The sequence below is a fragment of the Rhinolophus hipposideros genome (genome assembly GCF_964194185.1).
Source record: "Rhinolophus hipposideros genome assembly, chromosome: 20".
Lineage (NCBI taxonomy): Eukaryota > Metazoa > Chordata > Mammalia > Chiroptera > Rhinolophidae > Rhinolophus > Rhinolophus hipposideros.
In genome coordinates, this window is record NC_138066.1 from 24,931,478 (window position 1) to 24,958,852 (window position 27,375).

A 27,375-nucleotide genomic window follows, 5' to 3' on the forward strand; every position below is an offset into this window, starting at 1 on the left:
GTTCTCAGAAGTAACTTTAGGCCTGTTTGCTCTGTCCAATGGCTCTGCTTAAAAATGCCTTGAAAAGAATCCCCAAGAACATTATCAAATTCAAACATTTTGTGATCACAGTGCTATATCCCAATGTGTGGAATCAACGATCTCCAAGTGAAACTGCATTATCCACATGTGAAACAAGAATTCTGAAAAAGGACATACTTACGTGCCAAGAGAGTAAGACTATATTTAGTTAAAGAACAGAGAGACGGGAGGAGAGACATATACAGAGAAAGATACAAAATGAAATACAAATCATACTTTGTCAAACAAGAAAAGTTAGTGCTAGTCAACTTTAGGGGATGTTAGAAAACCAACTTATTAATTGAAAAACTGGTAAATACAGAGAAAGAATCAATTATCCTGTTTTACTATATGAAAGACAACCCACGGTAACCAAATTGCTGATAAGAACCTTTTCTTTATAAAATTATTCCAATCAATAACGAAAGAAAAAAATGATGTAACTGAAATATCCCCATTTTACAACCCCCTAATAAAATAATGTACTTATATAATAATGTGCTAATATCACACACCAAAAAGACAATCAGACTTTATTGTACCTCGTGATAGAAATATACAAGATTCTAAAGTGCCAAAAAAATGCCAAATTGTTAAAAACATTTTTTTCAAGCTTCTCAATCTAACTATCAACACACAGGACACACACGGAACACAGAAACCAGTTTAAACTACACCAACTAGAACACAATCAGTAAAATCCACGCTGTGGGAAACTATATTTGACAAACAATCCAGTTTCAATAACAAATAAATTTGAAAAGAAAAACAAAGACATAAATACACTCAGAATAATTTGAACATTAACTGGTTAACTGATTTGAAGCGACTATTTCTTATTTCTCTTAGGCGTAATAATGTTTCTAAAGTCCTATGGCTGATATATTTACAAATAAAATGTGCTTTGTTCTCTGGGATATGCTTCAAGATAACTGAGAACAAAGTGAAAAGGGGTATAGGTAAAACAATATTAGCTAGGAGGTAATATTAGCTTAAGTTTGGTGATAATATCCTGAATTAATTATATAATTCTTTGTACTTAAAAAATTTTTTTCCATAACAATGAGTAGGAAGAAAAGCTAATGGCCAAATTTTACCCAAAACATGAACTTCTCTTAAAACCTGTTAAGTCAAATATTTAATATTTCTGAAAACAATCATATGATTCAAACTCATGACAAGTTTCCTTAAAGTTAACAAGGAAGTACTGATGATTGAAATGAAATCAAGAGCTACATGTCTTATACTTAATTGACCATATTTACTGTATTCTGCTCATTTTCCCATTTTAGCAAGGAACAAGAATGATGATCACGAGTCAGTATTCTATTTTTATGCAAGTAAATAAAAAAGAAATATGGTCATCCAGGCAGGTCCCCCAAAACACATTATATTCCAGACAGAAGTTTATGTAGCCAGTGTCCTCAAATATGATACTGAAGTACCATAATCTCATGATTCTTACAAAATAATTTTATTCTTACAAAATCAAAACAAAACTGTGAAACACTGTGGAACACTAAAAACTGTCAGCCTAGGTTTAATTAAGGGGAAGAAACGACTGGTTTCCTTATTGCAAAAGACAAGTGGTATTCAGTCAAGCAATAATTCAGAAAGCTCTTCTAAAAACCAACCCTCTACTACATATCAATTTATTACCCTGAAGTCTCTGCTGCTTGAATTGGAAGTTTAAATATGCACAAAACATGCAAAACCAAAAGAAACAACATCTTCTTGGAGTGTTCATTTTGTTCAAAGATTTTTGGGAGGAGAAAAATCTTGAATTGTGCTTTTAAAAAGTTTTGTCAAGTGGATTCATAAGTAAATCAATATTATCTTGCATTTCTATGTAGGAAATCGTAAGTTTAGTGGTAAAAATATGGAGAACTGAAAATTTTATACATATATGCTTACTATTCAGAAAGTATGACAGTTTTGTATTATCAGTTAATAATCTTTTTTATTTTTTTTAAAGATTTTATTGGGGAAGAGGAACAGAACTTTATTGGGGAACAGTGTGTATTTCCAGGCCTTTTTTCCAAGTCAAGTTGTTATCCTTTCAATCTTTAGTTGTGGAGGGTGTCATTCAGCTTCAAATTGTTGTCCTTTCAGTCTTAGTTGTGGAGGGCGCAGCTCAGCTCCAGGTCCAGTTGCGGTTGCTAGTTGCAGGGGGCACAGCCCACCATCCCTTGTGGGAGTCGAACCAGCAACCAACCAACTGAGCCATCCAGGAGCTCAGTGGCAGCACAGCTCAAGGTGCCGTGTTCAATCTTAGTTGCAGGGGGCGCTGCCCACCATTCCTTGCGGGAGTCGAGGAATTGAACTGGCAACCTTGTGGTTGAGAGCCCACTGGCCCATGTGGGAATCGAACCTGCAGCCTTCAGAGTTAGGGGCATGCAGCTCTAACCACCTGAGACACCGGGCTGGCCCAGAGTTACTAATCTTTAAAAATAAAATCATTTGTCTATTAAATATTCCAACTACAAATATGAATCAGAGGTTAGAAGTAGAAGTTTGGAAGGTAAGCTTGAAACCACTGAGAAATTCGGGGCTCTTGCAGCAATGTTTAAAAAAAAATTACACCAACTCTAATAAAATTATCAGATTGTTTTACCAATGAAAGAGAAAATTTGCTTCTAGTTTTCCTTGAGGTCAGTTTTTAAAAGGCCTTAGAGGGAAAGAAGTTCTGATGCACATTACAACATGGATGAAACCTGAAAACATTGTAAATGAAATAAGCCAGGCAAAGAAAGACAGATATTGTATGATTCCATTTATATGGGGTAACTTGAATAGGCATATTCATAGAGTCACAAAGTGGAATAGAGATTACCAAGGACTGAGGGAAGGAGGGAATGAGGAGTTACTGTTTAATGAGTACAGAGTTTCTGTTTGGGATGATAAAAGTTCTGGAAGTACACACTGGTGAAGGTTAAGCAACACTGTGAATGTCCCTAATGCCAGAAAGTTGTGTACTTAAAAATGGTTAAAATGGTAAACTTTTTACCAAATACCAAATGTCAGTACCAAATGTCATGTACATTCACCTACATAAAAAAAAAAAATGAACTTAACAAATAAAAGCCCTTAAAAGGTGATGCTCTCTATCTGAAAGTCATCTCACATGCTCTTCTTTCCCCTGCCCTGCTACCATCCCTCCACCCCACTTTAACTCCTTATTTTCCTTAGATCTCAACTGAATCAGACCAGAGAACACTTTTGTCTTATACAGCAAATTTCTCCTTCACAGTACTTATCATATTTTATTTAAATATTTATATATAGAGAGAAATGTATATATACAAAGGGTGCCCAAAAAATGTACATATTTTAATACAGGAAAAAACTGTATTAAAATTACGCTGATGGTAACCACTTTGACCATCTCTTGTAATTGCAGAAGTCAAATGTGTTTTGTATTCATCTTTTGTTATCAATATATATTATTACAATTTTAATAAAGTTTTCTCTTTTCTTAAAATGTATATACATTTTTTGGCACCCTTTGTGTGTATATGTATGTGTGTGTGTGTGTGTGTGTGTGTGTGTGTGTATTATACTTATATATACATTTTCCCTGGTAAGTATTTCCCTCACTAGAATGTAAAGCTCCATGAGGGTAGAAACTATTAAGTGTTGTTCACTCTGACTCTTCAAGTACTTAAATATGTAATAACTATACAAATGGGATCAAATTTATGGAAGGGTAAACTATAAGAATCAAGTCCAACACATTCTAAATCAAGTTTCTCAACCTCAGTAGTACTGATTTTTACGAGTGTGTATCAGTTAACCACTTTTAAATATAAAATCCAGTGGTATTAATTTCATTCACAAAGTTGTGCAACCATCATCGCTATGGATTTCAAATATTTTTCACCACCCAAATGGAAACTCTGTATCCACGATGCATTAACTTCTCATTCTCTATACCCCTGGTAACATCTAATCTTCTTTTTGTCTCTATGAACTTGACTCTTCTAGACAGTTCACCTAAGTGGAATTATATAATAATTGTCTTTGTATATCTGGCTTATTTCACTTAACAATATTTTCAAAAGGTTTACCCATATTGTAGCATGTTATCAGAACTTCATTCCTTTTAGGGCTAAATAGTATTATGTTATACGTATATACCACATTTTGTTTATCCATTCATCTGTTTAAGGATATTTGGGCTGTTTCTACCTTTCTGATAATATGAATAATGCTGGTGAACAGTGAAGTACACATATCTGTATTTACACTTGAGTCCTAGTTTTCAGTTCTTTTGGATAGGAGTGGAATTAGAGGGTTATAAGGTAATTCTATGTTTAAGTTTTTGAGAAACCCACCAAACTCTTTTCCACAGCAGTTGAATCACTTTACATTCCCACCAGCAATCTATCAGGGTTCCAATTTCTCCACATCCTCACCAGCACTTATTTTGCTTTATAAATAAATAGGCCATCCTAATGTGCATAAATGAGTATTTCCTTGCAGTTTGGATTTGCTTTTTTCCAATGACTAATAATGTTGATAATCTTTCTGTGTACTTATTGGCCATTTGTATATCTTCTTTGGAAAAATGTCTAGTCAAGTCCTTTGTCCATTTTTAAATCAGGTTGTGTTTTTGCTGTTGAGTTGTAGGAGTTTTTAAACATTGAGCATATTAAACCCTATCAGATATATGATTTATACACATTTTCTCCCATTCTATGGGTTGCCTTTTCACTCTTCATAGTGCCCTATGGTGTGTGCAAGGTTTTAATTTTAGTGAAGTTCAGTTTATTTTTTTCCTTTTGTTGCCTATGCTTTTGGTGTTATATTTAAGAAACTATTGCCAAATTCAACACCATGCAGATCTGTCTCCATATTTTCTTCTAAGAGTTTTATAGTTTTAGTTCTTAAGTTTATGTCCTTACTGTATTTTGAGTTAATTTTTGTATATGGTATAAGGTAAGGGTCCAACTTCATTCTTTAGCATGTGGATATTCAGTTTTCCTAGCACTTTTTGTTGAAAGGACTGTCTGTACAAATGTTGAGAACAATGGGAACCAATATAAACATAACTTGATATGTGCTACATTTTTTACATGACAGAAGACATTTTCAAAAAAGGAACTATGAAAAGCAAACATTCAGCCAATATTCAGTATTTATTGAAATTCTTGTACTAAGTGCACAACCTAATGCTGATTGCTCTATGAGCAATAAATTTAAGGTGCAGTCTGTATTTTTTTGTAGCTTAAAATTTATTTGGGGAAGTAAGCCACTAAACCAGCCAGAATGACTAATTTAAGGCGTCTTTGGAACTAGGCCAAATGAGCGGGCCTACAGACAATATGCACTACGGGAGTTTGGAGGACGCAGTTATCACTGCCAGCTAGGATGGAAGTGTTTCTTTATTGGCATTAGTGTTAATTCAGCCAAGTAATTCATTTTTGAAAGAACAAAAGAAAAATAGAAAACTGAAGTCTATACACATAATCCCTTTCGAGCATGTTCCAAGTATCTTCTGTTATTTTAATAAAAATTTTTCATCAAAAGACTAACATGGTCAAATTCAAAAAACATATGCAACTAGTACAATGAATTTGTTTCCAGTGTTTATAAAAGAGTAACAGGAAACATGACAATTTTTCCTGTCTTTCATATTCAACCAATCCAATGTATGGCATTTCCTTTATAATTCTTTTAAAACACAACATAATTGCTATCATTTAAATGTCTTTGAAAACTCTGCCTTTTCTGTGGGCATAAAGTTACAGGGAATATATAACTTAATAAATCCAAATGATGAATTAAAAAATAATTCAGACGGTAATAGGAATTCTTTAGCAAATGATTTATTTCTCAATGATAGGCACCTGAATGAATTTAAGTATGAAGGGAGAAAAAAACCAATGCTTTGTGTGGGTTAAAATACTTCTGCCATTGAACATACAGTCCAAAAACTTCCAAAATATACTGAAGCAACTCATAAAAAGAATAAATTAACACAACCGAAAGGAAGATCACAACTTACAACCGTGTAGTCTGATACCATCACTAAAGTAAAGCTTGGTTTATTAAAAAATGTCTCACCTTACTTCCGTATAACAACTCAGAAAGTGAAATGAGTTCTCTAAGAATAAACACAGAGTATTTAAATCTAGGAGACAGACATAACATTTGCCAATTTGGGACTGACAGATACATGTATAACCACCACTACGTGTTTATCAAATATATACATATTATATATTATTTATTATACATTGGTAAAATTTTACAAAGTGCTATAGTTGCATCATCTATCCTCCTTTGTCCTGCTGTTGTCTACTTGGCATCAATTGCTTTGCGGTACCTATGGTTTCATTCCTTCCTTCTGAATGTCACTCACAAACAGAAGCTTTAAAAGGCTTCTCTAAAAAGTTTCTTTTACTTGCAAGTAGGTAGCTCATTACACCATGAATTAATTATCTCAGTTGGTATATGTTTGATTTCAATTTCAATGAGGGACAACAAAGTATCAAGATAGGTTAATTTCAGAAAAATATGAAAACGGACATCTTACCCACATGCAGGCCTCAATTCTAACTTTTGAGATGATGCTCCACAAAGAAATGGATCCTTCAATGCCCTCTTCATCTGGACAAATAATCTGATCAGGATAGGGTGGTTCAGGAAAATTAACTGAATTGCATTCATAAGCAGCTAATGTTACTGAAGCTATATGTGGACCCTATAAAACAAATGAGAAACCTGATTAGAAATATTAATGAAAAAGGAATCAATACACGTTATTTTAACGGTCCCTTAATCACTATATATTAATAGAAAAACCTTTTAAAGAACAAGAATCTTTCTAACTAAATATTTCAAGATGCAGCTGGTAATTTGAAAATTCCTTCCCAGAATTTCTTCCTGGCTTGGTTAAAAAAAATTTTTTTTACAAAAATCAAGATGTATTGATAATTTACATATAGTTAAGAGTCACTTTTTTAGGTATATATTAAATGAGTTTTGACAAATACATTCAGCTATATAATCACAACCAATCAAGATATAAAATATTTCCATCACTGCAAAAAGTTCTCTTGTGTCCTTTTTGTAGTCAATCTTCCCCTAACACTAGCATATGATTTCTGGCTTGATTTTGATTTTACTTATCCATATTTCTCATTTATAAGAATGCTAGCCCCTTCAATAAAAACTTCCTGTGCCTTATTCCTTTAGGTAAAATTTGAAAATGTCACTTTTTGTCCTTAAGCAGTTGTCCTTTACAGTTGGTGAAGTAACTACCTCACTTATCTTTCTCACTGAGATCCTAAAATAGAAATAAAATTGTGGAACTAGTATCGGTGAATATTTCTTTTAAAGTAACTTTTTCTATGGAAGCTTTGGTGCTACTTTGTACCTTTATTTTGAAATACTAAAATTGATCATAATCATATAGACTAAATGGGTTAATATTTAGGTGTGTGATAAAGGTTTAAACACAAGGGTTCCCAAATACACATGGGTGCCAAGGTGAGGTGTCTGCATATGAATCAACTAGGGAGTTTGTTAAAAATATAAATTCCTGGGTCCCCTAAACATAGATTGATTCAATAGGTAGGGATGGGAACATGTATGTTATAAACAAGCTTCTTTCAAATAGGGTAGGTTCTAATAGGGTAGGTTTAGGAACCATTGGGAGAATAGTAAGTTAAGGGTCAGAAAATAAGCAATCTTGGACAAGTCGCTTAACCTTTCTGAGCCTCAGTTTACTCTTCTGCAAAGGAAGAGAATTAGACTCATTTAATGGTTTCATCTAGCTTCAAAATTCAAAGACTCCAAATATAATCAAATATGTCAATAAAATCTAATGCTGATTTCCAAAGTTCTCATGAGGTGTAAGATTTAAGAACTGGACATTCTTAACATGTTGCTCTCACACACACAGTATGCTTTAAAGCATTCACTTTAAAGCATACTGTAGACAAAGTTTATAGTGTAGTGGCAATAAGCATAACTTCGAGAGCCAGATATTCTGGTTTAAATTCTGGCCTCTGACACTTAACTTCTGACTCATGCTTTCCTCATCTATGAAATGGGAATAATAAAATACCTTCAGGATCTACATTCTGGGGATGTTGTGAAGTTTAAATTCATGCAAAAGTCAATTCATGCAAAGTGTTCAGCTTAGAATGGTGGTGGTGATACAGTAAGCCCTCAAAAAGTACCAGCCATTAGCTGTTATGAAGAAAAATATTATGTTTGTAAAATAAAATTATATATACATATATACACACTTATGTATATATACACATATGTATGTATAAATATACACACAATTAAGTGGCCTCTGAGTCTTTTAAAATCACATAATGAAAAAACTCGTGGTTCAAAGACAAAGTGCATAAGATGCAATGATAAAATAAGACATTAAAGAATTCCTACTGCTATCAATATAAATGGCAATATTAAAACAAATTTTTTGCTGCATATTATTATGAAAAATATGTTCATAAATCTAAGCTACATTTCTCCCTAAACGCAATAGGTATTTTTGTTCAAATAAAATCTAAATAATGAAGTTCTACACTTAGCACTGAATCAATTATTAGGTTTCTTCTGAACCAACAAAATCTATGTGAATTTTAAGTTGGTTCCTCTTTTTCTTGGGTTTTAACTCATAGTAATCCATAAATAGTAATAGTTAAGTTTAAAAGACAATTATAGTATGTTTTTTTAAAGAATGCTTTAGAGTATTCAGGTTTTTTAGAAAAGTTGTTAACCATAAAATCTACAACTGTTTCTTTGAATACCATGTCCATAAAAGAGGTTTCACAAATGGGGGCAGGGGGAGGAAGGATTATTCTTGTACTCTTCCAAAAGAACCTCAAAAACCCAGTTTAAAGATTTGGGAATTCAGAATAACTGAAAAATTAGTGAACAGTTTCCTGTACATATAGCTAAGTATCAGATGCAATTAAAAAAAACCAATTATAACCTTCACCTTTACTATTTGAAGACACAAAAGAGAAATGTGATACCAGTAACACAAAAGAAATTCAAGAGTTTGTTGAGATCGCCACACAACTGTCCCTTGTAGACTGCAGGAACAGTCTACCCTTCAACTCTAGGAATGAACTCTCAGTGACCAAACATTTAACTGTCCTGGATGCTAATAATGACATTTCTGGGATATACAGGAAGGAAAAAACTACATTTATATTCCAGAAATATAGATAAAATATGTACCCAAAGAGATTAAAGAAGAAGATAGAAGATATATTCATAGTTTTAATTTTAAGTGATTCTAAATCTAAAAAGGGAAACTTACAGCAATCTGATGAGAATTTTTCCCTAAAGAAAGGACAGTTCATTCACACAACTAAACTGATATACTTTCCATAACCACACTACTAAGTCATGATTACTCAGCCTTAGAGGCAGATGTGGTAGTTCCCAGACAAAAGAAACACAAATAACTCAGCTTATTGTCCTTTGTTCATTCTCAAGAGTCCATTTAGCCTGTACCTTGACATTTTAGTTTAAACTATGTTAACTGATAGGAAACCTCACAAATTCTTTTCAACGTTAGAGGTTAATGGTTCCTAAATATAACTGACTTGATTGAAATAAGTATTAGTTTACATGAAAAATCCAAACACAAAAACTAAAAAAATCATTTTGATTAAAAGAATTTAAAAAGTTATACATATTGAAACCACCTTTTAAGTGTTATTTTCTAAAACCTACAAGACCCACTACTATGTATCAAATATGAAAGAATCACATTTCAACCATACTTCAACCATTTCTTCATACAAATGAAGAAACAAGGGGGATAAAGACAAGCAGCTATGGTATAAGCAGAAAAGACTACCTGGCCAGAATCATCATAAGACATAAAAATAACACAATGTACTAAGCAGGATGTTCTAGCTCTTATGGCAGCATGGAGATCTTGTTATGTATGGGCTAGAGATCCTGGCCTGTGACTGAGGGTTTTCCACCTTAGATCATTAAGTAACTGGTACTGATTTTCACTTTTACATTAAACAATTACAAAACTGGACAAAATATATGGAACAATTCTTTTCAGAAATCGCACAACAGGCAGTACTGGACTTCTGATTGCTGAGAGAAGGAATACAAATGAGAAAACCCTATGATGACTCTGACTTTTTGATTTGTAGACACATTCTGTCCACAGCAAAAGCGATGGACAAAGAAGAGGAACCCACGCACAGCATGATGGTCTTGCTGGGTTGAGTAGGTAATCTGAGTTCAGGAAGCCTAAATAATTGAAATTTTGGGGGCAGAATCCTAGAGAAGAGGGAGCTATGTCGAGAACGAGCTCTAAGTTAGAGTTCATTTAGACTGGCATAAAAGCTGCATTGCAAACTAGGGTGAGATTCCATGAGACCAGGAAAAGTACAACTAATGGGAAAAGAACCACTGTAATTATAATTGTTTGGCAATTGTAAGCTAAACAATTCCTAGAGTTCATACAGGGCTGGGAAGCACTTGAACTTCAACCAGCTAGAATGACGATACTCAGCATTCAAGGAAGACCTTGGAAAGAGCATAGAGTAAAAGTTACTCCAGATAGGCCACAAAAGATTTTTAAAAAGCCTTAAATATATCAAGCTGATCCATGGGTAACTTTACTGCCCAACAAAACAAAAACTGGACACTATAAAGGAAGACAACAAAATCATGCAATCAACTATTTAACACCATACATCGAGCATCCAATAAGAAATAACTAGTATGTGAAACAGGAAAATATGACCCCATAACCAGAAGAAATATTAATCAAAAGAAACAGACCCAGAAATGTTGGAGATAATGCAATTAGCAGGCAGGAACTTAAAAAGAGTGAATATAAATATGTTCAAGATTTTAGAGCAGCAGTTGGCAACTTCAGCTCAAAGGCCAAATTCGGCTTACCACCAATTTCATAAATTTTTCAAGAATACAGCTCTGTGCATTCATTTACATACTGTCTCTGGCTAACTCTGGTACGATGATAAAACTGAGTAGCTACGACAGAGACTCTATGGGCTACAAGGTCTAAAATATCTACTGTATGGCCTTTTTCAGAAGCAGTTTGTTGATCCCTGATTTAAAGGAAAACATAAAAACAAAGAGGAAAGACATGGAAAGTATTAAAAATAACAAAATGGAACTTCTAGAGCTAAAAATATCTTAGTAGAAAAACTCATTCAATAATCAACAGATTAGACACTGCAGAAGAAAATATTAGAGAACTTGAAGACTGGGCAATAGAAAGTATTCAAACTAAAGAACACAGAGAGTAAAGGCTATGAAAGAAATGAACCTCAGTAACCTATGGAATAATACCAATCAGTCTAATATACATGTAGTTGGAATCCCAGAAAGAGAAGGGGAGTGTGTGCATGAGTGCGGGAAGGTTGTGTGCAGAAAAATACTTGAAAGAGTAACCAAATATTTTCAAGATTTGATGAAAAACATAAATCCATCAACTTACAGATCTAAGAAACCCAACAAACTTCAATCAGAATCAACACAAAGAAAATAAAACGTATAATAAAACTTCTAAATATCATGACATCATGATAAAATTGCTATAACTCAGTAATAACAAGAAAATCTTAAGCAGAGGGGATAGAAATAACACTATCTACAGGGAAATATAGATAAGATTTCCTATCCGACATAATGCAAACAAAAATATAATGCAGTAACTTTTCTAAAATGTTTAAAGGGAAAAAAAATGTGTCAATTTAAAATCCACAGAAAATATATTTCTAAAATAAAGATGAAATAAAAACATTTTCAGACAAATGAAAGCCAACAGAATTTGTTTCAGCAGACCTGCACTACAATAAATGTTAAAGGAAATTCTCAGAAGAAAAGATTGATACCAGATGGAAACTTTAATGTACACAAAGAAGTAAAGAGCACTGGAAATACAGACCTTTTCTCATTTTAAAATCTCTTTTAAAAAAATAACTAGTTGTTTAAAGCAAAAAAGATGACATATATAAAAATAAAATATATGACTACAACAACATCAAGAAAGGGAGAAAATGGAATATAATATTGTAAGGTGGTTGCATTCTATATACTCAGTGTATATATAACACAAAAATGCTCAATCCAAAAAAAAGGTAGGAAAAGAATAAAAAATAGATGGGAAAATAGTTTGACAGTAGACTTAAACCCAACCATGTTTATACCTACTTTAATTGTAAATGGAGCAAACATACAAATGAAAATCAGAGTGTCAGATTGGATTAAAAAGCAAAACTCCAGTATATGCTATCTACAAGACATTTTAAACATCAAGATTCAGAAGTAAAAATAAAGGGAGGAAAACGGATAAACTATTTGAAAATAATCATAAAAAAGATGAAGTGGCTACATTAATATCAGATAAGGTAGACTTTAGGATAGGGACTTACTAGAGATGAATAAGCACATTTCATAATGATAAAAGGGTTAAGTCTCAGGAAGACAGAACAATCCTAAATGTGTAAGAACTCTAATAACAGACTGTGGAAATACATAAAGCAAAAACTGACAAAACTGAAACAAGAAATAAACAAATCCACAATTATAGTTGGAAATTTCAACACCCTTTTCTTCTTAATTGATAGAGCAAATAAAGTGAAAACCAGTATGGATATAGAAGACTTGAACAGTGTAAAACACTACATCCAAAAAAAGCCAAATACATATTTAAGTATCCATGGAACATTCACCAAGATAGAGCATATGCTGGGGTATAAAATGAGTCTCATTACATTGAAAAGAATGTGCCATGTGGCAAGGTAAACATCAATACAAGGAGTACTGCTTAAAGAAAAATGGCAAAGAATTTCTCCAGTTAAGGACAGTGTCCTTTAATCTTTGTGGTGGTAATCAAAGGGGAATACAGCCCAGACTGTTATTCCCCAACACAAAACTCTAAATTCCCTCGTCAGCAATCAGGTCACTAGTAACATTCACTAATTGCACACATAGCCCCCAAGAGTTCCTAATTACTGCCAATGAAGTTCCCTTTAGTGATAAGGAGGTTAAACTTTGTGATGAAACGTTATACTCTCATCAGAGTGATAGCTTTTAGGGTACTTTTTGAGGGGCAGAAGTAATTCAGTACAGTCATTCTAAGTAAGTGAAGTCAACTCAACAAGATAGTTCAGTTATTTGTGACATATTAAACATCTGGTTCTGCTTCAGTTCAAAGCTTCATGTATCTAGTCTCATGAGTTGCATTACATTATATTTTCCAATGTTCTGATAATGGAATAATTTTGCCTGTCCAGAATAAAAGATGTAGTGCTTGGCCAGGCAAGAGTATGTCTGGGTGAGAGCAAACCCACACTTAGAGCAGGAGTAAGATTTCTTATAAGAGCAGATAAAGGTATTTGTGGAAAAGTATTTTAACTTTTAAAATATTCTCTTTAAATTTTCAGTTATATTTCTGCAATTTATATTCCTTCATGAATAGTGTAAAAGAGGAAGTTTTAGTGATTGATTGAAAAAAATTAACAGACAATTATATAGGATCAATTTTATTCTAGCTTCAGGAATAATATTAAGAGAAATTTAGAATTAAAAAAAATTATCCTGAAGAGATAAAATTCACACCTGAAATTATACCACACAAGAATATCATAATCTGGTAGTGAAGGTAAACTCTAGGCAGTACCCTGACAATACTGCAGTACCTACCTAAGCCTTGAGAAAGAAGTCCTGGTGCTACAAACACAAATTAGCATCTTTGTCAGGAAGATGGGGAATAGTGGCTGAGTCACTAAAAAAAAAAAAAATGTTTTCTGGATTTTGAACTTCACTGTGGATTTAAGGCCCCGCCTTCCAGAGACATTTTTTAAAAAGTAAAAACCTAAAATGGTCATATTAGTTAATTATGAGCCTAATTTAGCCCAGCCTTATTAATCAAGATGAAGAACACGGTATGACATTAAGAGTGCAGTATGTATATGTGTGAGTTTTTGCAAGGAAGATGAGCAGACAGACCGACCGACCGACAGACTGACATTCTTCCACCCTTGATGACTCCCTCAGAACTGATAAAACATTCCTAAAGACTGAAGCTGTTTGCATAACATCTGTAATGTCAATTCATAGCCTAATCCATCATCCATACACAGAAGTCAAGTGAGATCCCAAAGGCAAAATTTCCAATTAGTTTTGTCTGGAAAGTTTAGGGCAAAGGTAATAAAATCAAGAATCCTGTGCTGATTCACTGGGAAAACATTTGTTTGCCACACTCCTTCACTAAAGGAACAAAAGGAGTCAGTGCTTAGTCTGGAATGTGATTCATTAGGAGTATCTGGGTGATAAATAAATTAAAGATGACAAATGGTTGTCTGTATGACTTGCAAAACCGTTGTTTAAGTCCGACTTTAGAAATGCTTTTTAAAACAGGAACTCTACTCAAATTCTTCTAATCGTTGCTTTTCTCATTATAGTCAGAAAACAACTTAGCTAAGATTATGGTATACAGCAAATCCTTGAAAGCAAGAGTATAAAACTACTGATTCCAAATGGGCACTGAGAAATTTAACTAGTGTTTATATTCTTTTTGTGAAAAAGGTCCCAAGTTTACAAATTCACCCTCTGGTCCCTCTCTATAAAATGCAGTACAGTATGTCAAAAAGCAGTAATCTGGGCATTTAGTTAAAGTGGGTTTTAGTTTTCTGAAGCTGTTAGTAACTTAATAGATGTAATCAGACTTCTAGCTCACATTCTTCATTTGATGAAAAGTCTAGTAATAATAATTAAGATAATAATGCCTGCACAACCCAAGTAACAGGACAATATGAGGTTATATAGTAAAACAGTAAGTACAAAATTGCTAACCAAAACAAGAAATGTATAAACTCTGTATCAGTCATGCTCCATCCAAGTTATAAGGACCTATCTTTGAAATCCTTTTTACTATATTGAATCAATCCATAAATAAAGACATGTTTCACCTTTCTTATCAAACCTAAGCAACTTTTGATCATAAAATTGATGTAAGTGTCCAGGAAAATGGACCACATATTTATAGAACTTTAAAAAAAGGTTATTATAAGTTGTTTCAAACATGTATTTCCAAGAGAACAGATTTCAGCTCAACTGAGTCTTCTTAGCTTTTATTTAAGCACACATTAATAAGCAGTGATTTAAGGGCAGGAAGTTATCCAGTCTGTGCATACCCCTTTTGTTTGGTGAAAACCCAGACTATGTCCTGGAGACCGTGGTTTCTTCTTTGATGTGGTGATGCTAGTAAGAGTTAATACGAGTCATTCCTTGGGGAAAGACAAGGCAAAGAGCTGATCATGCACTCATCAAAAAAGGGCAAACAGACCTTTTCTAAGAAGGCCCTGTTGGTCTTCCCGCAAGAGCCCTGAGTCACTGCATGCTTACAGCCAGAGTCATTCTACCTATACAGAGCAACATCAAGTCACACCAGAACATTACTGTTGGCCATTTCTTCCTTTTTGTGTCTTACAGAGGGACAGATAGGTGAGCAATGACGAAATAATCAGAAGTCACGCAAGAAAAAAGCAAAGAGGTTGGCTACAACTTTTAAAATAAAAGTTACTACACCTCAGGGCATTAAACAATTCCTACAGTATTTCTCTTTCTGAAACTACAGCACTATTTCATTTCAATCCATATCCCGCAGTTTTCCCCGGTAACATTTACTTTAGGCAATAAATAACCACGAGTCAAAAACTATAAGAAATGTCTAAGGAAAAAACAGCTCAAGTATTAAATACACACTGTAAAGTACTTGTTCATTAAAGGAAACAAGACGCTATATACAGAGGTGTTTTATAAATACTTGATAGCAATCAAGATGCCAGATTTTTTAAACGTACAATTTCTACCACGTAGTGATGAAATAATCTTAAACTTTAAAGCAGAAACTGGCCTCTGAATCTTACACAGGGGCAAATATCTCACAACTAAATTCTTTGCATTTATTTTATAACAAAGAGCCAAATATTTTTTCTTTTAGATGGTCATAATTAAACAAATGACTCATAGATACCATTCAGATGATAACACCTTAATGTTATAGTTTCTTAGTAAAACCTGGTCTATTCTACAATGTAATTACATAGTTCTAAAACTTTTCTATACCCCAACTGCATCTGGATAGGACAACTCTAATGCTTTGAAATTCCTTCTATTAGATTCCCAAAGGTGGGGGAAATCAATGGTTAAAATATATGCCAAAAAGAAAAGTTACCTGTAAGATATATTCAGCCTTCTATTTATAGTACAATATTTGGTTGCCTTTTAAAATTGTAAAATGACTTGATATTCTTTGTTCTCATTAGAGTCCTTTGTCTAGGAGCTGGGCTTATTTAAAAGGAATATAGGGCTTGTTAAGTCTTTCTCCAGGAAACTGCTCCACCTAGTGTCAAAAGTGTTCATATATCAAATTAGTTGGAGCTTGTAAATTCTTGCTGAAGGACTCATTCTCTTTGTTATTGTTAAATAGAACAAAGTTTATAAATCATTAATGGCACATACAGTTTACAAATGGCTCTTTAATATGCTTGTCTTGTAACTTGACGAATAATAACGTACGTGCATATTAGGAGCACGTCTGAGATACATTTCTCATTACCAAGTACCCAAATTCCTGTTTTTATTAACCTGGTTGTCTACAGAATTATGAATCATGTTTTTGTTATGAACAGAATTCTAAGGTGGCTACTGAAATAACTCCTCACTTCTCCTAATTGTTTATAACAATCTAAATTATTTCTCAATCACAAATTATTTCTTAAAACGATTGCAATATTATAAAAACCAGTATTTAATAACTATACACATCAACGGTTAAAACATAAAATTAGAACCAAATCTTGCTGTCATCAGGCATCTCATTTGGAAGACTTGTACTTTTCTCTTCATGAAAACTGATTTTTTCCCTTGATGGTTTTCTAGACCACTCTAGTACTTGCACAAATATATTTTCTTCTAAAACATCATGTTTTTGACAACATAGATGGACCTAGAGGGCATTATGCTCAGTGAAATAAGTAAGACTGAGAAAGACAAATACCATATAATTTCACTTATATGTGGAATCTAAAGAACAAAAATAAACAAAACAGAAACAGACTCATAGAGAACTAATGGTTGTCAGAGGGATGGGGGGCTGGAGGACTGGGTGAAAAGGTGAAGGGATTAAAAAATATAAATTGTAGTTACAACATAGTCACGGGGATGTAAAGTACTGCATAGGGAATACAGCCAATAATGTTGCAACAACTATGTATAGTGCCAGGTGGGTACTAGACTAATCGGGGGATCACTGCATAAATTATATAAATGTCTAACCACTATGCTGTTCACCTGAAACTAATATAAAAATATTGAATGTCAACTGTAACTGAAAAAAAAAAAGATAATAAAAGAACAAAAAAAACAAACATTATGTTAAGTGTAGCATTATGACCCAGAAAAGAAATAATCCTTTTTTGGCAAATGGATGAATCAAATGCACAACGTGTTATGTAAAACCCCTTAGAAAGCTCAACATGCTGCGTCTGGTGTACCACTGTCAGTCATATCATGAGTAGGAGCAAGGATCAGTAAACTACAGTAGCCTGCAGATGGAATCAGGACTGCCACCTATCGACTGGAAAACAGTCACATTCATTCCTTTACACACTGTCCCTTGGATGCTTTCTCATTGCAAGGACAGATCCGAGGAGTTGTAAGAGAGGCTGATTAGACTGTAAAACCTAATTATTTTCCTTTCTAGGGGTGACAACCTCCCCCACGAGAACAGGCCTCTCACTTAGGATCTCCTGCATCCCTCTTCAGGAGAGAAGAGGAAACAGAAGAAGCAGGACCTGCTGCAGAGCTCCAATTCCTATTTCATGGATGTGAGATGCCAGGATGCTCTAGAATCACCACCATCTTTAGCCATGCACACATGGTCGTTTTTTGTGTTGGCTGCTCCACTGTCCTCTGCCAGCCTACAGGAGGAAGAGCAAGGCTTACAGCAGGATGTTCATTAGCAGCACGAAAAGCACCCTAAATCAGAATGAGTGAAGAACCATCCCAATAAACACATTTTGGATTAAAAAAACACACAAAACACCTAATTAATTATTATCTGGCTCTTTACAGAAAAAGTGCTGACCCCTGGGTTGTCTAGCCCTGGGTCAGACCGTTATTAAGGTGGAAATTTTGACTCATCCAAACACAGAGATGCATCAAAGAGGTTAACAGCAGCCATGTTGCCTTCATTAACTTCTTGTTTTTGCTCTGAGGATAATTTCCACTAGTAAATAAGCATTCCTGGATCACTTGTGTTCCAAATCTTCTGAAAGGAAACTTATGACCATGTTTGCTAAGACTGAAATAAGTTTGCTCATGGATTTCTGGAACTTAAAGTCCAAGAAGAATGCTTAGAAGGTACAATCATAGAAAAATCTGTCAGCCATAGAAGTTTTGTTTTTTTTTTTGATCTGATCTACTTATTAAAAAAAATTAATGAAATCAGTTAAATCACACTACTCCCCAGGCAAAATTTGCTCATGAAATGGACATCAAACAAAAGATCAAAAAGATGCCTGCATAAGAAATAAAATCAGAAGAAAAAACGCAGTTTACAAATTCTATTTAATTTCTTATTTGTTAATTAATAGGATTATTTCCTTATATCAAAATATAACCTACTTCACTTTACAGATATACTAGAGATTATAAGCGTGTTGGTATACATTAACTAAAAAAATAAAAATCACATCTTAAATCATTCATGTGCCTGTTGTTTATCTAAATTCAACTTAAAGCAAAGACATATTAAATATTTATAAAGCCAGGAGTAGATGCAGTTTTATTTGCTGGGAAAATTAAAGAGGATACACTGATGTTCAATATGAAACTACAGTTGGACCATTGAACAACACAGGGGGTAGGGGCACTGACCTCATTGCAAGTTGGAAATCTGCGTCTTTCAACTCCCCGAAAACTTAATAGCCTACTGTTGACTGGAAGCCTTACTGATAACATAGAGTCAATTAACACATATTTTGTGTTATATACTGTATTGTTATAATAAAGCTAGAGAAAACAAAATGTTAAGAAAATCTTAAGAGAAAATACATTGACTATATTAACTGAAAAAAATCCACATATAAGTGGACCCCACAGTTTAAACCCATGTTGTCCAAAGATCAACTGGATTATGCCACATAAGAAAAAGCTACACACAGATTAGGTCATTTTTCATTAACAGTTACAAATAATACTCAAATGTTAGGAAGAGACTGGTTTGCCAATAAAAGAAACCCAATTATTCTGCTTCCCTCAATCTCCCCACTGGATTTCTCAAAGTTTTTATTCTATTATTACTTTATTCAATGTATTTATTGAGCACCTCGTGTGCACCAAATACTGTTGTAAATACTTTCAAGACAGCAGTCAGCAAAGTAGAAAAAAAATCCCTGCCGAGCCTATATTATAGAAGCGAAACTCCTATTGCAACAGGTTTTTTTTATTTCAGCTACAGTACTTGCAGGCTCACATACTACCCAATTCCCCAAATTTGAAACCCTTCCTACCGTTACTGCTTTAGATCAGGTAATTATTACCTCTCACCTGGACCACTGCCTTCTAACTGGGCTCCTTACTTTAGTTGCTTCCCCACCAAATCTACTGTCCACCATGCTGCCTGTTAGGTTCCTGAAACAGGTATGTTAATGTTTGTTTGAATAACTCTTGTGACATATAAAACCTAAACTCCCTAAGTCTGACTTTCAAAGCTCTCCACAATTTGGCACCAACCTATTTTTCTCATATGGGTCTTCATTCCATTTCCAAGATATCCTACTTTAATATCTCTGCATCGACTGACTGCCTTTCCCTCAACAAACCCATCTTCATGAACTTTTCCTATTTTTAATTCCTCCAAAAGAATTCCTCCCTATTTCAAGAGTCCCATAACATAATTCATGTATATCACTACAATACTATTTTCACAATGTCCCGCAGTGTAATTATTTATGTAATATATATCTTCTGGTCTATCTATCCAATTCCTATTGTAATTCACATAGTATTTCAGTGTTTTACACAGAGTAAACGTTCAAGCTTTTTGAAATGAACTTAAAATGAATGACTACAGTGATGATCTTATGAAAGAACTCAATTTTTTGAGGATATGTAAGACAGCTCATTGTTCTTAGTCCTAGTTTGAGAAAGTCTCAGAAAAATTAATGTTAATGTAACATTTCTGTTTTTAGAAAGCAGTTCGATGCCAATTTAAAACAATTACAGCAGACATTACCCAGACGTACTTAAGGCAAAAAAGACTATAAAATTCTAAACCAAAAGACATGTAATAAAATAGAATATTTATTTAAATATAGCACATATAGCAAAGTATATAATGCATACAACTTAATGAATTATTACAGACACAGGTATCCTCTATCCAGATCAAGGAACAGAAACACACAGTAGAGGGACACACCCTATTGGTTATTAACCCTAAAGCTGCTGTAATGAAAAAAATCTTCAGTTTGTCAATTCCCACAAAAATACCTACTCAAGTTTTGACTGATATTGCACCGATTCTGTAGATAAAACCAGGAAAAACAGCCTTACAATATTCTGTCCTATAATTCATGAACATGATATATCCTCCAGACTTAAGCCTGAGCTTCAGTCTCCTGAAGAGCTGATATATATATAGTTCCTTACATTCAAAGTGTGATCTCTTAGGGCTTATGCAAAGCCTGTGGGTTTATCAGGTCATATCCTTGGCCAGTCTCACCTCTCTGGGTTTCCTCTTTTACACAGATGTTGACCTTGTAATTCTTTACTTTTTATTAAAAATCTCTATGATGCCTTTAAACAGATGTTTTTAAATTGTATCAACTTTTTATGACACTTTCATGAGAGAGTTGATCCAAATTGTCTAATCTATCATCACTAGAAATGGAAATGATCAGTGATTTTCAACTATCCCATGACATACTGATACATTAAAATCAATTGTGGGAAATGTTGCTTATAATTTTGTAAAAATAGCTAAAGCATGTAAATTATAATGATAGCTTTTAAAAGTCAGAGTAAGAATAATAATCATATCAATAATCATTTATTGAGTATCTTATATATACTAGCTACTGAGCTGTAAAATGTACACGTACTTATTGAATTTATTAATTTTTAAACCTCAGTTTATTCAACTATAAATGGAAATGATAATAATATGTGCCATAAGGCTGTTTTGATATATCCCTTCTTTTATCTAGATCTTTTTGCTTCCAATAATATTTTAAAACTTTATGTAGAGGCCAAGCACATCTTTCATTAGATTTATTCCTAGAATTTTGATTTTAAAAATATTATAAATGGTAAATTCTAAAAAATTGCATTCTCTGAATGTTTACTATATATAGAAATACAATTGTTATGTATATGTTGACCTTATATCCAATAACTATACTACACTCCCCTAGTAATTCTCGAAGTTAATGGAAATTATCTCCTCCTCTTTGTAGTTCTGCCAAGTTTTGCTTTTTACCTGTTGAGTATATTAGATAAAAACAAATTTAGAACTGTTACATCTTTCTGGTGAATTGAATGTTTTATTAAGAATGGATACATATAATTTCCATTTACAGTTGAATAAACTGAGGTTTAAAAATTAATAAATTTAACAAATTTTTACCGTTAGTAATATTTGGCCGGGCATTTAAACCCAGCTTTTGAACTCTGAATATGCTTACCTCTCATGATAGGAATGAAAGATTGCAGTCCCATAACAAAATTACCTTCAATCACTTGTATATTCTTGCATAGTAAAGAAAAGGATGAAATTATGGCATTATCTCTGAAATTGGGCATGCCATGGGAGCATGTCCTACATGTGAATATATAGGTCACAATGAGAAGAAAGGCTGACTGCTGTTAAAGTAACCAATGTACATGGAAAACTATTAAGAAAATATTTCCACTCACATGCATTAACTGGTATTAGTATGTAGGCATTATTACAGATAAATAATAGAATACCTTCTAAGTTAAGTATAAGAGCTGTTTGAGAGTTTCATATTTTTCAAGAATAGAACTTGCAAACACAGTCCAGTATATTGGTTGTATTGGCAATGCCACCTAGTGGTAGTAAAACATAGACATACTTAGAAAAAAGGTGATTCTTAAACTCTTATGGGTTAGTCTTCAGAGAGTCTAAATATTAGGTTGGTGTAAAAGTAATTGCAGTTTAAAAGGTTAAAAACGATTGCAAAAACTGCAATTACTTTTGCACCAACCTAACAGGTCCTTTTTGTCAGAAAGATACATATTTCCAAAGACACATAACACCATGTATAGTATTTCAGGGAATTAACAGACCTCCTGAAGCTCATCTGTTGACTATTAAAATTAATGAAACAAACTAACCTAGAGGCCCAACTAATTGCCCTTGAGCCTTGAGAAGGAATCCATTCACTTTTCCCTTCATCTCTTCCTCTCTGGTTAGTAATCACTATTACTGTATAAACAGTACCTAATTTTTCCTTTGTGGCTAGATACCTGTTTTTTGCAAATTACTAGATTTCCACTGTTCTCAAATCAATTTACAAAATTTGATGGTGGCCCAAACTAGTCATTTATCCTTGTAGACTTTCATTCAATTTAATGTAGGTCAAACAACTACTCTTACTTCTAGTGTTTAAATAAATGATGAGGACTTCCAGGACATCTGGATTTAAGTTGTATAATTTTTCAAATATGTCTAAAAATATAAGTGAAATTTTTTATTGATAAACTTAAAAAAAAAATCAAGACTTTTCCATTTTTTTTCTTTTTATGTTTTTATTTCTTTTTTCTTTTTTTTTGGTTGTTGCTCTTTTGTCTTTTTTTTTTTAATTTACTGGGGTGAAAATTGTTAGTAAAATTACATAGATTTCAGGTGTACAATTCTGTATTACATCAGCTATAAATCCCATTGTGTGTTCACCACCCAGAGTCAGTTCTCCTTCCATTACCATCTATTTGATCCCCCTTACCCTCACCTCCCACCCTCCACAACTTTTCAATTTTAAAGGCAGATATATAGGTATATAATATTTTAGCAAATACAGCAACACTTTTAGATCAGGGTTTAGTTGTACAATGAGTTGTAATTAATTAAATGATACTTCCAAAAGATGTAACTTCCATACTGGCAAGAACCTAATTGGGAAATTCTGTTTACTTGGCAAAAATTTTCCTATTTCACTTTTAAGCCACGATTTCCAGGAAGGAAAACTACGATGAAGAATGAATTAAATATTTTCCCTTTCCTAAACTTGGTTTCTTTTTCAGCTATTTTGCTGCAAATTATTGTCAAAAGGAAGGTTGTATTTCTGACCAGGCTACTCTCCTAACACGGTCACTTGTTTTCTTGACTGAGGAGTTATATGAGTACATGGTAACGGTGCCTATTTCATCGGCTCAAAAGTGTATGACATGAAAATGTTAACATCACCTCTTCCCAAGTGAGGATTATCGTAAAGCCTCATAAAAGAAAGAAGGTATAATTAGGACTTTCCAAACACAATCACATTTCACAGATACAAACAAAAGGAGTGGTGATCTATACGGATAAAACCCTGTCAACCATCTATCACCAAGAAAATGTTAAGTTTTTAAAATTGAACCCAATTACTTGGAATAGCTTCTTAAATAATAACACAGATCAAGTTTTCAAACCTTTATTTAATTCCACTTTGCCTCTGGTTTCCTGGCTATTTTTCTCTGTTCTATAACTGCCAAAGTTCACAAGTGGATAGTCTATGCTTATTAATGAAATTTTTTATTATGCATTTGCTACTCTACTGGTTATTGACTATCTTGGCTCTTTGGAGGACTACATGAGATAATTCATGTAAAGCGCTGAGCACAGAGTCCAGCACATAGTAAACATTTAATAAATGTTAACTAGTCTAGCAGTCAAGATAGGCTACAACAACAACCCCAAAATCTCAGTAGCTTACTCTACGTATCCATCACATGCTGGCAAATGGAATCAGCTCATCATAGTCAAAGACTCAGGCTCCATCTTGACACAACAGGTAGATGAAAGAGAGTACGACAAATCTTGAGCCTTCTGCCAGGAAGCAACACCTATCACTTATGTTGACATTTCATTGATCAAAGCAAATCATATGGCTGGAGGTCAATAGGATGGGGTTCCAAAATTTCCCCACAGGTATGGATACCACAAAAATGAACATCAAATATAGGTAAAAAAGAACTGACTTCAGCTAGTATTACTTTGATGATAATGTGATGATAATGATTGCTGTTGTTAGTAGTAGTAATAGTAGTAGTTAACCCCCTGCAATCTAACTTCCATTCCAACCAGGGAATTGAAAAATAAACAAAGACCAGTGACATTTCATTTCCTTTTTGTTTGCCTTCTCTGAAAGTTATTTTTTGTAAATGCTCATTTTTCTTCATTCTTGCTGTTACACCTAGGAATTCTGGAAGGAAAGGTTATGTCAAAATGAAAAGATCTAAGAAGTAAAGATAATCTGGTCAAATGGAAATGGCATATGCTGGGTGTCTTACCATTTCTTTTTAACATTTACATATTGCTCCCCAAGTCTTTACATACTGAATTTGTTTGCTATATTGGCCTTCCATCCATTTCTGATCACTATTGTCTAAAAAAGTGTTCTTTTGACAAAATCAACACCGATTCATGATAAAAAAATTTCAGCAAACAAGGAATAGAAGTGAGTTCCGTTAACTTGATAAAAAAATCTGCAAGAAACACACAGCGAACACGATACTTAATGGTGAGAAACCACAGGCTTTTCCATTAAGACTAAGAACAAGGCAGGATGACCCACTCATTACTCCTATCCAACATCATACTAGAAGGCCAAGGTAACGCAGTAAGACAAGAAAAAGAAATGAAAGGATATACAAAGTAAGAAAGAAGAAAAAAAAGTGAAGTCTTTATTTGCAGATGAGATGATTATCTATGTAGAAAATCCTAAAGCTATTCAGAGTCTTTTACGGTTCCGTATAAATTTTAGGATCTAAGCTTTGCCACTGAAAGAATCAGGTACTACAAAGTTGGGTGAAGCAGGGTCTCAGGGAGTCCCAGGGTGGGGCGAGTGCTGTTCACAAGATTAATGCAGATTCAGACTTGGCACCAGTGCTGAGCCTGACACCATTCAGCAAAAGGCACAGAGCACGATGATGCCAGTCACTGCCCACGTGGGGTCCACAGACCCCCAAGAGTTGTCCAAGAAAGACTGCAGTAAGGGCTAACCATCATCTTTTGTTTTCATTCTGCTTGACTTCTCGGCAAATTCTTTTGTGGAAATACCCCTTCCTCTCCATACTCCCTGCTACCCCCATGGAAGCCTGTGTTTCTCAGAAGGATTGTCATAATTACTCATCTCTCTCCTACCTTCAATCTATCTCCCACTTAACAGCCAGAATTACATATTCATAAAATGAAGATCTAGTTATTTTACTTGTATTTAATTTTAAAACATTGAAAGTAATTCTAAATGCTTACAAAAAAAACATCAAATTTACCTAATGCTGAAAAAGTGGCCTGATCGACCCTAGACCCCAGTTTACTGTCAGCAGTGATTAACACTACAAAGCTTTTGTATAGCTTTTATGTATAATGCAACAGTTTCAGATGTTTCTTGATTATATATTCATACCTGCTGAACTCATATAATATAGAGTGACAAAAGAAATGTATACACATTTTAAGAAAGGAAAAAAACTATTGAAATTGTAATACTCAATACATATACTGATAACAGAAGATGAATACAAGTCACGTTTGACTTCTGCAATTACAAGAGGTGCTCAAAGTGGTTACCATCAGCATCCAGACACTTCTGATTACGGAAAACTACTGCTTGAGCAACACTGACCAAAGTGCCCAGTTGGCATACATTTTTTGGCACCCCCGGTATGTAGTACTGAGTATAGTGAGAGAGTGATACCCTTCAAATAGCTCTTGAAGAATTCTTTCTGAACTTGTGAAAAGTCTAACCACACTCCATTAAACCTGCACTCTGATCAAGGGCAGAAATAACTACCTAATTTATGGAAGCAAATACCTAATTTATGGAAGCAAAAGCTTGATTATTTCACTCAAATGAATTTTGTAACAAATGCTTATTTGTATTTTCCTATATCCTTTACTGGATACATGAATCAATGGAACTAAACCAAAAATGATTTCACATCAAGACATTTTATAAATGTCATTTTATAAAGGTTTCTCATGGATATGAAGAAACTTCCATGTTTCATATTTCTTTATTCTAACTTATTGTGCAATTTATAATCTTTATTAAAATCCCTTTAAAGGTTCAGCAGAATCTGTTATCTGTGTTGCTTGTTAGATACTTCCAAATTAATACAAGGCCACAAATGAGTTCCTTAATCTGGAGTAGCATTCTCTATTGAAGAACAGAGATTGGAAGCATTTGCAGTGTTCAACTTTATTCAGTAGTCAGTACTGCTGTGACAACATTTCACCTGTCTTTCATCAACCAAGATCAAGCTGTTTTCAAATATTAAATTGCTCACAATGTATTCAAGTATAGGAATAGCATGAAACAAAGAGAGGCAAACAGGGCACAAAATTCAATGAGGCGCTCACTCATCAACCCCATACTTACATGACCCTGAAAGTACCTATTTAAATTCTGTGCCCTAAATGTCGTCCTTATCTCATGCCCTGGTCCCAGCTCTGCTATTATTTCAGTATATTTGTCAATGTCCAAAGGAAAACCTATCTTTTATCTTTCTAATTTCAAGTAAGCAAAAAAGTATTTTCTAGGAGTATATTTTATACTTTGGTTTAAAAGGATTTAAGAAAGCATTTACAGGTTGGCCCGGTGGCTCAGGGGGTTAGAGCTCCATGCTCCTAACTCCAAAGGCTGCCGGTTCGATTCCCACATAGGCCAGTGGGCTCTCAACCACAAGGTTGCCAGTTCAACTCCTCGAGTCCCTCAAGGGATTGTGGGCTTCGCCCCCTGCAACTAAGATTGAACACGGCACCTTGAGCTGAGCTGCCTCCTAGATGGCTCAGTTGGTTGGCATGCAGGCTCTCAACCACAGGTTGCAGGTTTGACTCTCTCAAGGGATAATGGGCTGCACTCCCTGCAACTAGCAATGGCAACTGGACCTGGAGGTGAGCTGCACTCTCTACAACTGAACAACTTGAAGCTGAACGGCACCCTCCATAACTAAGACTGAAAGGACAACAACTTGACTTGGGGAAAAAAAAGAAGTCCTGGAAGTACACACTGTTCCCCAATAAAGTCCTGTTCCCCATCCCGC

At 34.1% G+C, this 27,375-nt stretch overlaps 1 protein-coding gene across 1 annotated transcript in view; it reads right to left on the reverse strand.

Annotated features, from left to right (window-relative positions):
* The window catches only part of VMP1 (vacuole membrane protein 1), a 109,223-nt gene that overhangs the window by 62,413 nt on the left and 19,435 nt on the right, over positions 1-27,375 (reverse strand). The window contains exon 6 of the mRNA XM_081029021.1: positions 6,599-6,766. Within this exon, the coding sequence (XP_080885147.1) occupies positions 6,599-6,766 (168 nt within the window). The remainder of the gene's footprint in view (positions 1-6,598; positions 6,767-27,375) is intronic.